This window comes from Dromiciops gliroides, chromosome 2 (assembly GCF_019393635.1).
Source record: "Dromiciops gliroides isolate mDroGli1 chromosome 2, mDroGli1.pri, whole genome shotgun sequence".
In the NCBI taxonomy this organism is placed as follows: domain Eukaryota; kingdom Metazoa; phylum Chordata; class Mammalia; order Microbiotheria; family Microbiotheriidae; genus Dromiciops; species Dromiciops gliroides.
The window spans coordinates 329,885,621-329,904,379 of record NC_057862.1 but is presented as its reverse complement, the minus strand read 5'-3'; the positions used below and the strand labels follow the sequence as shown (position 1 = coordinate 329,904,379).

Genomic DNA, 18,759 nt, shown 5'->3' with positions numbered 1-18,759 from the left:
AGTGGATAAAGCACCGGCCCTGGATTTAGGAAGACCTGAGTTCAAATGTAGCCTTAGAAACTTGACAGTTATCAGCTGTGTGAGCCTAGGCAAGTCACTTAATCCTCATTGCCCCACAAAACAAACAAACAAAACAAAACAAACAAACAAACAAACAAACAAAAAAACCCCCCAAAAAACCAACAAAAAAAAACAAAACAAAGAAAACAAACCAAAAAAACGTGAATGTCAGACCTTACCAGAAATGTTTAATGCAACTATTTTTCTATGTCCATAATCTTTATTTATTCTACATGCCTTGCCTTTACTTATTTCAAGCCATTTTATTTTTAAATGATTACATTTGTCTAAGAATTTTCCCTATCTACTGTTGCAAAAGTGAATTTTTCTTCCTTTTAATTTTTACATTGTGATTTAATATATAGGTCATTAAACTATTTTGAATTGTATGCTACAAGATCCTTGTTGTTCCCATATTTTTCAATCTTCATCCTTAACTTCTCTGAAGCATTTGATGCTTTTTACTCCCCTCCTTTTGGATACTCTGCTTTTACTCAAATTTGGGGGCAATGTTCTCTCTCATTTATCCATTTACTAATCTGGTCATTCTTCAGCCTTCTTTGCCAAATCATTATCCATACAGCATATGCTCTAACTTGGGTTTCCCTAAAACTCTTCCTAGATCTGTCTTTCTCTCTGTCTGTGTTTCAGTCTCTGTCTCTCTCTCGTCCTCCCTCCTTTCCCCCCCCTTTCTCCTTCTCCTCTTCTCTTTTTTCTCCTCCCTCTTTTCCCTTCTCCCTCAGTTTTGAGTACCACCTTCCACATGAAGCATTTTCTGATTTCTTTAGTTTCTAGTTCTTTTTCTACTAAAACTACTGTGTATTTATTTTGTATATATGCTTTTATCTATTCTTTTTTTTTATTTTAAACTTTTATTTTCCAAATTACATGTAAAAGAAAATTTTGGCATCAATTTTTTTTTAAACTTTGTGTTCCAACTTCTCTTTCTTCCTCCCCTCCCACCTCCACCCCAAGAACTCAAACAATTCAACATAAATTATACACGAGTAGTCATGGCAAACAATTCTACTTTATCTAGGTTGTGAGAGAAAATAGATAAAAACAAAACTTCAGATTAAGGAATTGTAAAAAAAAAATGTGTTTCAGTCTGTTTTCAGATACTATCAGTTCTTTCTCTGTAGATGTACTGCAATTTTCCTAAGTTCTTCAGAGTTATATTGGATCATTGCCTTGCTGAAAATAACCCCGTACTTCCCAGCAGATCATCTTACCCTAATGCTGTTATTTTGTATACAGTACATTTCTCTCTGCTTCAGTTCATATGGGTCTTTCCAGGTTTTTCTGATAGCATCCTACTCATCATAATCTTTATATAGTACCTTGAAAGACTTAAGGCTGCCCCTGGGCATATCCAGCTTACACCAATCTTCATCATATCTTCAAGATGATGGGTGGAATGGCTAAGTCCTTTGTTATCTCAACATTAGAGTAGCTTAGTGACTCACAGAAAGTACTGTGGGTTTTTTCTTTTTTTTCTTTTTAGGGAATGGTAAGTTCTTGGTCAGATGTATCTGATTGTTTTCCCATATCTCAAGTAGCAAGCAGTGAGATGCCAGGAATTGGCAAGTGATGACCCTGTTCTAGAAGTGTGAGGCTTGGAAATTTCCAGCTTGAAGGATTCCAACAATGAACAGGGGTGGGTAGTGGGTGAATATTGAATTCAAATCTAGCCTTAGATACTTACTAGCTGTGTGACCCTGAGCAAGTTACTGAACACTGTTCGCCTTAGTTCCTCATTTATAAAATGAGTTGGAGAAGGAAATAGCAAACCACTCCAAGATCTTTGCCAAGAAAACCCAAATGGCATCACAAACAGTCAGACACAACTGAAAAAAGAATGAACGACAATCTTCCTTCAAGGTTCAACCTACGTACCACTTCTTTCATGAAGGCTTCCCTGATCCTTTAAACTGTGAAAACATTATCTTGTTCTTCATATATTCCTAGTTCACTTTGGCTGGATCTCTCCTTTGCCCCCGTTACTTCTTCTTGTTCTTGTTTTTTTTTTTTTTGGAGGGGCAATGAGGGTTAAGTGACTTGCCCAGGGTCACACAGCTAGTAAGTGTCAAGTGTCTGAGGTCAGATTTGAACTCAGGTCCTCCTGAATCCAGGGCCAGTGCTTTATCCACTGCACCACCTAGCTGCTCCCTGCCCCCATTACTTCTACTTTGTATTATATTTTCTGGGTAATATTCTTCCACCCTTCACCCTCCTAACTCCCCCAAAGACCAAAGTCATTTTTGTTAAACACCCAGTTTTTAAATGCTTCTGTTAATAGAATAACATTAGATGACATCCAAAGATGTCACACAAAATACACACTCTTCACACACATTTAGTAAGCTGAAGCCACAGCCTTATTCCTTTCTGTCTTTGTCTTCATTTGCTACCAAACTACCTTGTATCTAATATTTCTTTAATTGAATTAAACATTGTTATTGCATTTGCATAATTTCCCCACATTTTAAACATGCTGATGACCACATAGGAGTTATGTACTTGGAAGTTCTTCATTAATCAGGAGTTGACTGGGATTTGCAAATGTTATATTCTCTTTTTTTCTTTCTATTGATACCTTTGTGGATGTTTCTTATGTTTAGAGAGAGAATGAAGTAGAACTTGTTAGTCACTTAGCATCTTACCAAAATATTAGGTGAAAGAAGAGTTTGCAGCTTTATGTGGTATCTTTGGATTTGACCAAATTTTCTTTTACATTTCATTCGTTAAACAGATATTTGAAAACTTTTTGCTTACTAACTTATGTTCTCTTACTTTTCCGGAAATAGTTTGGAGGTTCAGTGTTATTGATAGGGTTTACATACAATGAGAAAATGGGGGCTAAAGAATTATAATTATATAGTGGACATATTTCCTTTTTTCAAAATGGGCTTTACTTGGGTCTGAAAATGTTTAAAGACTCTACAGAGGTTGCCTATAAATAATGAAAATGTATTAAAATATGTGAAGGAGAGCTTAAATATTAAAGTGAGGAAATAGTTTCATTAACTAAAATGTTTAATGTGAGAAGATGGGTGAAAATGTGAGGGCATGGAGTTTACTTGGTTATTAGATAATGTGAAATAAAGGTTATCTTTTATGGTGATATATGAAGAGGAATTGGCAAAAAGTAGAAAATGCCTTTGTAGTGCTTTTTAATTCACTTAAAGAGCTATTTCAATTACAGGAATTAAGAGTTAAAGTTGAAGTCTTCTGCCACCTTAGCTCTCAGTGGCTAAAATGAATGTGATGATGTCTTTCCCAAACCCTAACAAATGCCTAAAAATGTGAATTGTGATAGTTGATTGAAAGTAGAATAGTTGAACCCTTCTCTCCTCTCTTTATACTCTTTCCCAGTTAGATTAGGTGCCCCAAATTGGATGTATATGAGGGCTGCAGCTGCTCTAGGAAACACCATACTTTTTCTTGGGGGTTGGGTGGTAGTTCATCTAAAACAATAAAGCTAGATATCAGGGAACTTTAGGAATAAACATAGTTTGACTTATTTAAATTCTTCCAGCTTCTTAGCCGTGGTGACTAGGAGAATTATGGTATTGCTCTTAATAGTAAAGTGAGTTGAGAGAGATAGTTTGGAAGGGAGCACAGGAACATATGAGTTCTTTTGGGTCATGCTAAATATAAAGGGACTCACTTGGGACATCTAAATAGAAATGTCCAGCAAGCAGATGGGTATATAGGCCCAGAACCTAGGTGAGGTTAGGACTGGAGATATATGCATACAACTTGAACATAGTAAACACTTTATTAATGTTTATGATGAATTAATCAATAGGTATTTACTAAGCGCCTATTATATGTTAGGTACTTTGTACTTACACAAGCACAAAGAGTGAAATCCCACTTTCAAACAGCTTACATTCTGTTTTTTTTTTTTTTAAGTGAGGCAATTGGGGTTAAGTGACTTGCCCAGGGTCACACAGCTAATAAATGTTAAGTGTCTGAGGCTGGATTTGAACTCAGGTACTCCTGACTCCAGGGCCGGTGCTCTATCCACTGTGCCACCTAGCTGCCCCTTAAACAGTTTACATTCTAATGAAGGAAGAAAACAAGTACACATAAAAATATATACGGCATAAATATAGAGTTAATAAAACCCAAAAATATACAAAATAGTTATATGTGAGGTAGTTTGGGAGGGCAGATACTAGCAGTTAGGAGAATCACCAAAGGCTTCATGAAGAAGTTAGTGCTTAAGCTACATTTTAAAAGTATAGAAGGACTCTGTGAAGTGGAGATAAGGAGTGCATTTCAGGCATGTGGAACAACCAATACAGAGACATGGAGATTCTAAATGGAGTATCTTGTGAGGTTCAGAGAAGGCCAGTTTGGCTGGATCTCAGAGGGAAGGAAGAGGTGTGATGTCCAGTGATACTGGAAAGATAGGTTGGTGTCAAGTTGTGTAAGGTTTTAAAGACTAAACAGAAGCATTTATATCTTAACATGGTCAGATCTTTACTTAAATTTGCTCTGGTAGCAGTATGTAGGGTGGGCTAGGATTATGAGATACTTGAGGCAAGGAGACCAGTGAAGAAGCTCTTGAAATAATGTAGGTGGGAGGTAATGAAGGCCTGGAATGGTAGCTGTGTGAGTGGTCAGATGATAAACATGTCGTGAAATAAAATAGCAAGGTTTGGCAGTTGGCTACATGGATGGGAGGAGTGGAGGATAATGCTCAGCTTTTGGACCTGGAATAATAGTTGACAGAAATGGTAGGGCTGGAAGAGGAGAGAGGGTTGAGGGGGAAAGACAGTGAGTTACATTTTAGTTGCTTTGAGTTTAGGATATCTCTGGGAAGTACGGTTTGAAATGTCTAGTAGATAATTGGTGATATTGAACTGAAGCTCAGGAGAGAGACTGGGCCTGGACATATAAGTCTGGGAGTCATCTGCATAGAGATTATATTTAAACCCAGTGGGAGTTTATGATGCTACCAAGAGAAAGTTGTAGAGGGAAACGAGGCCCTAGGACAGAACTTTGGGGAACATCCTCAGTTACAGAGCATTTTGAGTTACTATGTATATAAACTTTGCCATTTATCTTAGGGGAAAAAAATTGAAGATATGAGAATAGATGAGTAGTTTCTCAAGGGAGACAATTTAGGGGGAGGAGCTTCCTTGTTACTCCCCCCTGGCCCCCCCAAGGGAACAAAGAACCAAGACTGTTGTTTGCCTTTCTTTGTATCTTTGATGGATAATTATCTGATAATGAACATCTTTGACCTTAGCACCTATAATGGAGACTATGTTTTTGCCTTTCTTTGTATCCTTAGTGCTTAGCACAGTTCCTGCAGCATAGCCTGGCAACTAGGTGCTGCAGTGGATAGAGCTCTGGATCTAAAATCAGGAAGACTTCAGTTCAAATTTGGCCTCAGACATTTACTAGCTATGTTACCCTGGGCAAGTCAATTAATCCATTTGCCTCAGCTTCATCTGTAAAATGGGGATGATGATAATGTCCCAGGATTGTTGTGGGGATCAAATGAGATAATAATTGTACCTAGCACATAATAAACAATATATAAATATTAGCTATTATTATTAGTTGTAGTAAAGACTTAAGAAATGCTTGTTAAATGACTAAATTTATATTCTAATAGAAGACACCAAACACACAATATGTATGAAATATGTGTGAGGTAAATTTGGGGTGAAGGCATTAGGAGATGTAGATGTAGATGGCACTTCAGCTGAGTCTTAAAAGAAACTAGAGTTTTTTGGGGTTTTTTGGAAATGAGAGGTTCTAAAAGACAGATTGAGGAGGGTGTGCATTTCAGTCATGGGGGAGGGCAGTCTTTGCAAAGGCAGGAAGTTAGGAGATGTAGTGTAATGTGTGAGGATTGAGGAAATAAGGCCAATTTGGATGGAATGGAGATGTTATGAAAGGGAGTATTGTATAATAAGCCTGAGAAGGGAGGCTAAGTCTAGGTTGTGACAGGTTTTAAATATAAAGCCAAAGAGTTAATGTTTCCTCCAGGAAGTAATAGGCCAATAGAATTAATAGTATGAGAATGGTATAATCAAGGCCAAATGGCCTTGACAGATATGGGGAAGTTTGAAGGAGCACTGCATTTTGGAAGAAAGATAATAAGTTCTCTTTTAGATATGTTGATTTTGAGATACCTTTGGGACATCTCATTTGACATGTCCAGAAACCTGTGTTTAAAAAAATAGCATTTTAGGGTCTGAATAGAAGATAGATTGGAGCAGTGAGAGACTTGATGCAGGTAGACCCACCAGCAGGCTATTGCAATAATCCAGGCTTGAGGTGATGAGGGCCTGCATTAGCGTAGTGGCAGTGTCAGAAGAGAGAAGGTGGTGTATGAGACATGTTGCAAAGGTGAAATCAACAGCCCTCTGTAACGGATTGGCTATGGGAGGTGAGGAGTCAAAAGATGACACCTAGGTTGTGATCCTGAGGGACTAGAAGGATGGTGTTTCTCTGTATAGTAATAGGAGTGGGGCATTTAGGGGGAAAAGATAATGAGTTCAGTTTTGGACATTTTGAGTTTAAGATATGTACTGGATGTCTAATTGAAGATGTCTGAAAGTCTATTCAAGATGTGAGATTATAAATCAGCAGAGGAATTGGGGCAGGATAGGTAGATCTGGGAATAATCATCATAAAGATGGTAACTAAAGCCATGGGAACTGATGGAGGTCACCATGTGAAGGAAGGAAGGAAGAAAGGAAGAAGGGAAGGATGGAGGGAGACAGGAAGGTAGGGAGGGAAGGAGATAAGGAGCTATGTTGCTCAACTGGCACTGGTTCTACTTTGCTCTCAATTTCCCATTCTCCAAAAGCTTTTCTTTTCTTCCCTTGGGTTTATCCCAGATCAAAGAGAACTGAATTTTCTGGAGGTGGGGGGGGAAGGACTGAGAAACTGGGTTCCCCCAAGAAATCCATTATTAATAATTATTTTCTTATACTGCAAAGGGCAGTATAGAAATAGGACAATAGTTATCCTGGATAGAAAGATCAAGGGAGAGGTTTTGTTTTTAAGTTTAAAATAGAAAATCTTTAGCCTTTTCTCTTTCTTTGATTTCTTTGGGGTACAGGCCTGGTAAGGATATTGCTGGGTCAAAGGGTATATACAGTTTAGTAGCTTTTGGGGCATAATTTCAAATTATTTTCCAGAATGGCTAGACTAGTTGACAGCTCTACAAAGAGCATTACTAATGTGCCTGTTTTCCTTCAGCCCTTCTAAAAAATGTTATTTTTCTGTTTTGGTTAGTTTTGTCAATCTGGTGGGTATGAGGGTATACATCTTTAAAGTTGCTTTAATTTGCATTCCTCTAATTTTTAGCAATTTGGAAATTTTCTTTTTCATATGGTTGTTGATAGTATGGATTTTTTCCTTTGAAAATTGCTGTTCCTATTCTTTGACCATTAATCAACTGGTAAATGATATATGGTTATGTAAATCATATAGTAATAGAATGACCGTATAATTTTCCTCCTTGAGACAAACATTAGCAATGACTTAAGAAAACTCAGAGTTTTGACTTTAACACTTTAAGGAGATGTAGTTACTTAAAAATAATGTTAAATTAAACCGAGTCAATTAATATTACATTTTACAAGAACTTTTATTTTTATTTCTCCTACAGGTTATATCTTAAGTGTTGTGCTTCTTACCTTACCTAGACAGCATTTGGTTCAGCTTTATCTATACTTTCTTACTGCACTATTGCTTTATGCTGGCCATCAGATCTCCAGGTAAGAATGCAACATCATTTTTGATATATAACTTGAATTTTTGAAGTTTATTCTTACAAATAAAATACTTTGTGGGGGTACAGACCTATGATTTAATTTGTGTTAGAACTCAACAACTTGTTTGTTGGAAAAAAAATAAATGCTTTGGGGGGAATGTAGAAAGTGTGGTGTGTGTGTGTGTGTGTGTGTGTGTGTGTGTGTGTGTGTGTGTGAGAGAGAGAGAGGAGGGGGGGAGGAATTACTTTCTAAATGAAAAGTACTATACGGAGTTAATATTTACAATTATGCTCAAATTTTGTTCCTATTTTATGGTGCATTGTTATTACTATTTTGTAAGGAAGCAGTATGATAGTGAGTAGAAAGAGCACTTTCTCAGGAGGAGTCAGGGGACCAGAGTTCAAATTTTAGGTCTAATGCTTGCAACCTTTGAGACTTTGAATGAATCATTTAACCTTCCTGGGCTTCTATTTCTTTATTTGTAAAATGAGTAGGATGGGTTGGATCTGTCTATTCTAGCTTTATATTTATGACCCTTTAAACCACCTTAATAAAATTAGGTAGAATAAATTTACCTGTATAAAACAGGTAATGTCTGATGCTTATAGAATATTGGGGTACTTTTTGCCTCTTTTGATGAAGGGCATTACATGGACAAGTTATGTATAAAGACTCTTTATTTTCCCATTTTTCTTTATCACTCAGGATAGAGTGATAGGAACATAATTGTCATTGATGGACCTGCAGACAGTCATTATTGGAAATCACCTTGAAAACTATAGCAGTCTTATATACACATGACTGTGGAATGATAGCTTAATATATTCCATTTGATTATGATACTATTGTTTCATAATTTAATGGAATTTATTTACAGTATTATACTACAAAATATTAACAAATCTAGGAAGAATGTCAATTTGAACTTAGAGCAAGGAGTAATTGCCTATCAGTAAAGATAAGTATTCTGTTTTATGCTAAGGACTGTTTTTATACTAAAATGTTTCATGGGTTTAATGGCCAGAAAATTCATCATTCAGTGGCCAGCCTATTGGCAACAAATCTCTCCATACTTAGAACTAGAATAGTCTTCTGAAAAGTCTGTCTTTGGAACTGTACTTAGAACCTATTATAGAACTTACCACAGTTTGTGCTCTGTAAAGGACTCAGCTCTTTAAATGGACAGCCTTTGAAATCCTGGATCCAATGAAGTCGTGAAATGTGTTAAAATCACATTTGCAAAAACAATAATGCTGCCTGCCTTTTCCTCCAGATGTTTAGCCTCCTAGTAAAAATAGAATTTTAGTGATGATTGAAACCATGACAGCCACAACATTTATGTAATATAGTTATGTATTATTCATACTTTTCCAGAGAGGACAAAAATTATGCTTTTGGAGGAGGAGAAATTGAGAGCAAGGTAGAACCAGAGGAAAAAAAATATTTTTTGACAGTAATTTTTTTATTTGAAGTTTCAGTGCTTTACCCTGTGGATTTATTTTTCTAATGTTTAAAAAGACCCTTTCTCTTATTGGAGAAGGGCAAAAGTTTATTCATATGTTAAGCAAAAATATGCTTCAAATAAGATGCTGTATTGAATTATTAATATTACATTACATCTATAAAATATTAAGGATGGAGCATTTTGTCTTTGAAAAATAGTTTATACATAGCATCTACCTCTGTAAGAGCTATATTTTTTTAAAAGTTAGGATACAATATAAGAAATGCAAGAACTTGACTCCATTTGTTCTTTTTTCTTTTAAAATAAACCATTCTTTTGTTGTTATATCACATTCATTTTCTCCTTCTTGGGGGCGGGGGGGGGGGAGGATGGGGCAGTGAGGGTTAAGTGACTTGCCCAATGTCACACAGGTAGTAAATGTCAAGTGTCTGGGGTCGGATTTGAACTCAGGTCCTCCTGAATCCAGGGCTGGTACTTTATCTACTGCTCCACCTAGATGCCCCCTCATTTCCTAATTTTTAAAAAACCTTCACTTCATGCTATCCCTCCCCGCCAGCTGTTATCCTATATCTCACCTCTCCTTTATGGCTAAAAGCCTTGATCAGTGCCTCTATTTCCTCTGTCTCTTCTAATTCTTCTGTTATCTGGCTTCCAACCTCAACATTCAGCTGAAACTGCTCTTATTTTGATATTTATTTCTATTTAAAAAATTCATTCATTCATTCATTTTTAAAAGCAATAAACATTTCTATTTATAGTTTTGGGTTCCATTTTTTATCCCTCCTTCCCTCTCTCCCTTCCTCTCCTCCTCCCCTCTCCCTCCTCGCTGAGGTTTATAATAATTGCTGCTTTATATAGAATTTACTATGTGCCAGGCACATATTTGATATAAAGGTTTTTCTGCCATTTAACTGTTTCCCTTCTTATCCTAGCTGCATCACATTTTCTCTATGCAGAAGCCTTTCAGTTTTATGTCTCCAGTTATTTATTTTTTGTAATTCCTTGTTTGGCTAAGAATAAATCTCCTCCCTAGAGATGTAAGAGGTATATGATCTGCTTCTAATCTTTTTTTTTTTAAAATAATATGATCTTTTTTTGGGGGGGAAGGGAACAACCATTTATTAGACTCATTCTACGCTTTATTCTATGCACATTACAGATATTGTGTCAAAAATAATATGATCTTTAATATTAAGGTCATGTTTCCTTTTAGAATGTATTTATCCATCTAATCAATTAGTATGTTCTGGTTTCCTGTTCTTTGCTACTACAAAAAAGTGCTACTATGAATATCTTTTCTTTTGGCATTTGTATGGATATTTTATTTAGGTTTTTTTTTTTACATTATAATTCCCTATTGATTTCCAGAATGGTTAGTTTAACTAACAAAGTATTATTAATGTGCCTATCTTGCAGCCCCTCCAATATTACCTAGCTTCATTTTTTTGCCATCTTGACTAATTTTCATTGTGTGAGGTAAAACCTAGCATAGTTTTTATTTGCATTTCTCTTATTCATGATTTAGAGCAGTCTTTCATATTATTGTTTTTTTAAATTAAAAACAAATTTCCATAGTATTGTTAATAGTTTGCACTTCTTTTGAGAGAAAGTTTAGTTTAAAGCCTTTGACCACATCCAGTGGTGAGATGGCTCTTAGGCTTAACATATTGTATTCACTTTGTATCTTGGGTATGAGAGTTTTATCAGGAACATTTGATGCAAATATTTTTTCCCTGATCCATGATTTTTTTTCTTACTGGAGCTGCATTTTTTTTTTTGTGCAGACGTTTTTCAATTTCACAAAATAGATATTTTCTATTTTTATCTTCAGTGATCTCCTTTGTTTGGATAAGCATTCTCCTTTTCTAAACTATAAAAATATCTGAGCACGATCTCTTCTAATTTTTTGTGATATGAGCTTTTAAATTCAGATTGTAGGGGCAGCTAGGTGGCGCAGTGAATAAAGCGCTGGCCCTAGATTCAGGAGGACCTGGGTTCAAATCCAGCCTCAAATACTTGACACTTACTAGCTGTGTGACCCTGGGCAAGTTACTTAACCCTCATCGCCCCACCCCTCCCCCGCAAATTCAGATAGTAAAAGCATTTTGACCTTATTGTGGCATTTGGTATAAGATCATTAGGGGCTGCTAGATGGTGCAGTGGGTAAAGCACTGGCCCTGGATTCAGGAAGACCTGAATTCAAATTTGGCCTCAGACACTTGATAATTACTAGCCGTGTAACCCTAGACAAGTCACTTAACCCTCATTTCCCTACACACACACACACACCCCCAAAAAAGAGAAAAAAAAAAGATCATTAGTCTATACCTATGGTAGGTACTAGGAATAAAAAGAAAGATTAAAAAAAAACCCTTCCTACCCTCAGAATTGGCTAGGAAGGAGGGGAGTAGTGTTCAAACATTTTGTTGGGGGAGGAAACTGTAAACAGATAAATAAATACAAAATGTATGCAAAGCAAATGCAAAATAAATTTTTTGTGGAAGCACTAGCAACAATCAGCAAGCATTTATAAATACCTGCTATGTGCAGAGCCCTGTGCTTATACACTCTAGAGTCAAAGACAAAAAACAAAACCAAAAAATCCCAAGTCATAGCACTCAAGAATTTTAGATGATTCTTCTTCTTCTTCTTCTTCTTCTTCTTCTTCTTCTTCTTCTTCTTCTTCTTCTTCTTCTTCTTCTTCTTCTTCTCCTCCTCCTCCTCCTCCTCCTCCTCCTCCTCCTCCTCCTCCTCCTCCTCCTCCTCCTCCTCCTCTCCTCCTCCTCCTCCTCCTCCTCCTCCTCTCCTCCTCCTCCTCCTCCTCCTCCTCCTTCTCCTTCTTCTCCTTCCTCTCTCTTCTCCTTCTCCTCCTCTTCTTCTCAGGGCAATGAGGGTTAAGTGACTTGCCCAGGGTCGCACAGCTAGTAAGTGTCAAGTATCTGAGGTTAGATTTGAACTCAGGTCCTCCTGAATCCGCGGCTGGTGCTTTATCCACTGCGCCACCTAGCTGCTCCCAAGCATTTTAGATTCTGATAAACATTCACATTTGCCAAGATTGTATAAAAAGTAAATAAAACATTAATTATATTTTACACATGTGTTTGTGTATTGAGATGAAAGCCTAATTACAGAAGATAAAGCAACCAGATTATATGCATAAATTATATATGTAGAATTTTTTCCTTCCCTTTGCTACTTTAAAAGCTTTCTTTTTTTGAGTGATTCAAAGTGACTACAAACTCTTTGGGGGGGGGGCAATGAAGGTTAAGTAACTTGCCCAGGGTCACACAGCTACTAAGTCTCAAGTATCTGAGGCCAGATTTGAACTCAGGTCCTCCTGAATCCAGGGCTGGTGCTTTATCCACTGTGCCACCTAGATGCCCCTGACTACAGAATCTTTTTTTGGAGGGGGGGTGGTGAGGCAATTGGGGTTAAGTGACTTGCCCAGGGTCACACAGCTAGTAAGTGCCAAGTGTCTGATTCCGGATTTAAACTCAGGTCCCCCTGGCTCCAGGGCTGGTGCTCTATCCACTGTGCCACCCATTTAGCTGCCCTGACTACAAACTCTTAATAATAGTTTCTGTTATATTTAAGCATGAGAAATGGTCATCATTGCATGTTGACTGGATGGGTAAATGAATAGAAGAAAATTGTTGTATCACATCCCCTGGGCATAATCATTGTTGGATTTGTTACTTGTCATGTCCCTAACTTCCACTAAAGGCATTCTCAGATGCCTCATCATGACACAAAAGTGGCTTTGTGTTCTTGAAGGTTTTGCCAAAAGTGCATAAGCTCTGTCAAAAAAAAAAAAATGAAAGACTTCAGGTCAGTCACCATGCATTTAAGTGCTTATTGTGTGCCAGCTACTGTATTAAGCACTGGGGACACAAGGAAAGGCAGAAACACAGTCCTTGATCTCAGGAAGCTCCCATTTGAATGCAGAAGAAGACAATGTATAAATAACTGTGAACAGATAAGGCATGTAGTATGAGTGGAAGATAATCAAGGAATGGAGATATGGCATGTCCTATGAGAGGAACAGCGAGGAGACTCGCGTTGCTGAATCGCGGAGTGTGTGGGAGTCAAGTTTGAGAATATAGGAAGGGGCCAGGTTTCAAAGGGCTTTAGAATTCAAATAGGATTTTTTATTTGATTCTGAAGATAATAAAGAACCATTGGAATTTATTGATTAGGGGATTAACATTCAGAACCGAACTTTTAGAAAACTCACTTTGGTAAGTAAGTAAAGGATAGCTTGGAGTAGGGAGAGATTCCAAACATGGAAACTAGTCAATAGTTCTGGTGTGAGAGAGAGATAACACTAGGGTTGCAAGGGAAGGTGACTTGGAGAATGTTGGTGTTTTCAACACGAAAAGACTTGAGGGGAAAAATAATGATTTCAGTATTGGACAGTGAGTTTGAGATGTCCAAAAGGCAGGTGTTGATGTGGGAATATAGTTCAGAAGAGTGATTGGAGGGGGCAGCTAGGTGGCTCAGTGGATACAGCACTGGCCCTGGATTCAGAAGGACCTGAGTTCAGATCTGGCCTCAGACACTTGACACTAGCTGTGTGACCCTGGGCAAGTCACTTAACCCCTACTGCCCCGCAAAAATTAAAAAAAAAAAAAGAAGAGTGATTGGAGCTGGATATATAGTTCTGGGAATCATCTGCACAGCCATGATAATTAAACACATGGGAGCTGATGAGATCACTAAAAGTGATGATATAGAGGGAGGAAATAATAAAACCCAGCATAGACCCTTGGGAGACACCCAGTTTTAGTGAGTATGGCCTAGATAAAGATCCATCAAAGGAGATGAGAATAAACTATCAGACAGATAATTTGGGGGCCAAGCAGTGTCTTGTTTATTGCTGAAAGATCACCTCAACTAAGTTTTGCAAGTCTAATAACCCAAAGATTTTTTTGTGGGAGATGAGGGAGACAAAGGAACTCAGGAAGGTGATCAAGATCAAGAAGGATTGATCTGTATTGGTAGAGAAATTATCCCCACACTGGTGTAGTCATAGATCTTTTGGAATATTTGAAAAAGCAAGATCTCTAAAACTGCTTTCCACTTAAAAAATAAACCTTTTATTTGAACACAAGGCAATGAGTGATCACACAAGAGGACACTCTTTGTTTTATTATGCTGACATGAGTATAATTTCATTTTCTAACAGGAAATAAATTAATTGAAAATATACATAATACTATATGATATATGCAGGAGTGTTCAAAGATTGGTCTGCCTAAGAGCCCAAGAACAGAGGTCCCCAACTTTTTGTGACCCAGTATTGTTTTTTTCTTTCTTTCCCCCCAAACCCTCTCCTTTTATTTTTAAAAATATTATTTCCCCACAATTACATGTAAAAACAATTTTTAACATTTGTTTTGTAAAATTCTGAGTTCCGAATTCTCTCCCTCCCATTCCTCCTCAATGAGAAGGCAAGAAATTTGATGTAGGTTATACCTGTGCAGTCATACAAAAATATTTCCATATTAGTCATGTTGTGAAAGAAAACAGACCCTCTCCCCAAAAAACCATGAAAAAAAGTAAAATGAAAAATAGTATGCTTCATTCAGCATTCAAACTTCATCAGTTCTTTGGAGGTGGATAGCATTTTTCATCATGAGTCCTTTAGAATCGTCTTGGATCATTGTATTGCTAAGAATAGCTAAGTCATTCACAGTTTATCATCATACAATATTGATGTCTCTGTGTATAGTATTCTCCTGGTTCTGCTCACTTCACTTTGCATCAGTTCATGAAAGTCATACCAGGTTTTTCAGAAATCTGCCAGCTCATCATTTCTTTTTAAAAATTTTTTCTTTTCTTTCTTTCTTTCTTTTCTTTTCTTTTCTTTTTTTTTTTTGGCAGGGCAATGAGGGTTAAGTGACTTGCCCAGGGTCACACAGCTAGTAAGTGTGAGGCCACATTTGAACTCAGGTCCTCCTGAATCCAGGGCCCATGCTTTATTCACTGGGCCACCTAGCTGCCCCCAAGCTCATCATTTCTTATAGCACAATAGTATTCCTTTACATTCATATACCACAACTTATTCAGCCATTCCCCTTTTAATGGACATCCCATCTATTTCCAATTCTTTGCCACCACATAAGCATCTGCTATAAATGTTTTGTACAAATAGTTCGATTTCTGTATGTAGTTTTTTTGGCAAAGATATTAGAATGGTTTGCTATTTCCTTCTCCAGTGGATAAAGGCAAACAGAGTGACTTGTCCAGGGTCATGCAGCTAGTAAGTGTCCAAGTCTGGATTTGAACTCATATCTTCCTGACTCTAGGCCCAGCTCTCTATCCACTGAGCCACCAGCTGCCTCTGCATATTAATAATGCTAATATGTGGTCTTCTAAGTCAATATGAGGCCTGCTAGGGTCTTTTCTATTTGAATTTGATGCCAAGCCCAGAAGTACTCTAGAGCAAAGCTTTTTGAACTGTGGGCAGGGATTCTTATATGTGTATTAGTAGTTTACTTTTTTTTTTTTTAAATTTGAACTTAAATATCAAATGACTATTTCCACATATGTTGTTGAAGATAAGATGATCATTAATGTGAAATTGTGAATCTCTTGTGTAAAATCTATTTTTCTCTTAAAGTATATAGTACATTCAACACATAATTTTCAAAACAGCCATGCTTATCTGTGAGGCCTTTTGGTCTTTCCTTTTATTGTCCTTTTCAGTAGTGTGGAATCTCCAGCTTTTTTCTTCCCTATCTTTCTCCCCCATTGGAAAAAAATAAAAATAAAACTCTTGCTACAAATGTATATAATCAAGTAAAAAAGATGACCACATTGGCTGTATCCAAAAAATGCAAGTCTCATTCTGCATCTTGAGTCAGTCACCTCCCTATCAGTGTAGCATACTTCACCATAAGTACTTTGGAATTTTGGTGATTTCATTGATCAGAATTCTTTAAATGTGCAAAACTAGTCTCAGACCAAACCAATAAATTTTTGGTCACGCTAGTGTTTTCTAGTTATATGCAAATCTTATTTACATGGCAACTTCGATATGTAAATAATAAAGAATGGAAGAGAGGTAGAAACAAAGGAAGACTACCTTTTGAGAAAAAGGACTTTTTTGGGGGGAGTGGTGAGGGAGGTAGGGCACTAGAAGAGTAGAAAGGGAGGGGCTTAATTATTATCAGTAATCCAGATAGAAAGGCAGTTTGCTTTAGTGACATTTTGTTGTGTTAGACTTATGGAGGGGAAATAAAATATCTACTGAAACATCATGAAGCTACCTGCAAGGTAACTCCCTCTATTCCTGCTTCTGCTCCCTGAAATAATAAAATTAAGCTGCAGTGTATTTTGTGGTAGGTATGGGGGAATGCAAGAAGAAAAGGTCATTTCCAAAAATTGCATTATTCTACAATCTTATTAATAGGGTATGAAAAATAATTTTACTAGCATAATCTAATTTTATAGGGAAATTGTCTTTCTAAGCTGTGGACTGGAGTTTTACCTCTGCCAGTTTCCCTTCCCTTCTTTACCTCAATTGTGTTCTTGCAATGTACATAAAAAATAAAATGTCATTATCTCGATGTTTTAGGGATTATGTTAGAAGTGAACTGGAGTCAGCCTATGAAGGACCAATGTACTTAGAACCTTTGTCCATGAATCGTTTTACTACAGCCCTAATAGGTAAGTGTAATTAGCAAAAACAGGTAAGATGATGGTTAAGAACTTACTTAGGGAGGGGTGAAGATGAAAAATGTATATTAGGAAACTTGTCTCTCTTGAGAAGATGGGTTCCTGATTTTAATGAGCTATTTTTAGCTTTTATATTTTAAGGTTTCTTTATACTTATAGGTGAGATGTGGTTAAGAAGGAGAGGCAGCATGTTGGAGTGGGTAGAGTACCAGACTTTGAGTTAGGAAGACCTCAGTTCAAATCCTACCTGTGATGCTATGTGACCATGAGCAAGTCATTTAACTTAATACTTATAATAACTACCTCGTAGTGCTCTTGTGAGGCTTACATGAGATAATGCACTCTGCAAACTTTAAAGCTCTACATGTCAGTTTTTATTTTTATATTATTTGTCGGAAGATCACAGCATTGTGTAATAAAAAGTGCCAGAATAGAATTCTGAACACCTAGGTTGTAGTCCTGTCTTAACTAAAGTAGCTGCTCCTATTATGGTAGAGAAGTTACTTCCGTGAATTTCTGTTTCTTCATTTATTGAATTATGAATTATAAGACCTCTCTACCTACTTTACATAGCTGTTATGAGGATCAAATGAAACAGTATATTAAAAAGCCCTTTGTGCTGAGTGCTGTACAAATTTATCACCATTATTGTCTGTCATCCCTGTGCTTGGAAAAGTCTTCATTTATTTATATATTTGAAAATTACAAGCTAAAACAATAAAGTTTTATATATAAAATATGCAAAATTCATTTATATAAAAAACATGTATTTTTTTTTTTTGTGGGGCAATGAGAGTTAAGTGACTTTCCCAGGGTCCCACAGCTAGTAAGCATCAAGTGTCTGAGAGCAGATTTGAACTCAGGTCCCCCTGACTCCAGGGCCGGTGCTCTATCCATTACACCATCTAGCTGCCCTCTAAAACATGTATTTTTATAAAATGTATCAAAGCATTTTTCAGCATATCTTCTCACTGATGGGAGTGGAGGAAAGGTTGATTTTTAAATAAAGCCATTTGGGACTGAATTGGAACTCTAGGTTTAAGTCTGGATATATTTGCAATCAATTTGCTTCAGACTGATGAAGGTAATTATCATAAACTTTTTTTTTTAATTTTTTTTTTTGGCAGGGCAATGGGGGTTAAGTGACTTGCCCAGGGTCACACAGCTAGTAAGTGTTAAGTGTCTGAGGCCGGATTTGAACTCAGGTACTCCTGAATCCAGGGCCAGCGCTTTAACCACTGCGCCATCTAGCTGTCCCCTATCATAAACTTTTAAAACATTGTATTGGTTCTTATGAACTCTTCATACTCATGGAATTGTTTTGCAAGAAAAGTATGGTCTGATTTGTCAAGATTTTAATTTAACATTATCCAAAGAAATTAATAATATTACTCTAAATTTTTTACATTAATTACTTTGGTGGTCTGCATATAGGTTTGTTTAGTAAATGCTTATTAACACAGAGCAATATTGGGGAGGGAGTCTATGCCTTTTAAAAAGTTGTTTCACCTTCCCTTTAAAAAAAGTTACTGTCTTCTCCTGTCACTGCTGTAAGCTTTAAGAGAAAATGAATTAATTTGAAAACATCAAATATTAATGAAAGGTTCTTGAACATGATTTTAATAGGAGATATTCTGAAATTGAAAGTTAATAATGTTATGTAATTTTTATTCAGTGTTTAGAATAATCAATTTGAGTGTATACATCAGAAAATAAAAAGCTGTTCTCTTAAAGCTGGGGCAAGAAATTCCATTAGCATTGGAGCCCCTGCCTTCTCCTATATAACAGATTATACTACTCCAA

General features: G+C 36.7%; 1 protein-coding gene across 1 annotated transcript in view; it reads left to right on the top strand.

Moving 5' to 3' along the window:
* RNF145 (ring finger protein 145) overlaps window positions 1–18,759 on the top strand; it is a 107,665-nt gene that overhangs the window by 45,532 nt on the left and 43,374 nt on the right. Inside the window, exons 3-4 of the mRNA XM_043986173.1 lie at window positions 7,706–7,814; window positions 16,856–16,947. Coding sequence (XP_043842108.1) covers window positions 7,706–7,814; window positions 16,856–16,947 — 201 coding nt within the window. The remainder of the gene's footprint in view (window positions 1–7,705; window positions 7,815–16,855; window positions 16,948–18,759) is intronic.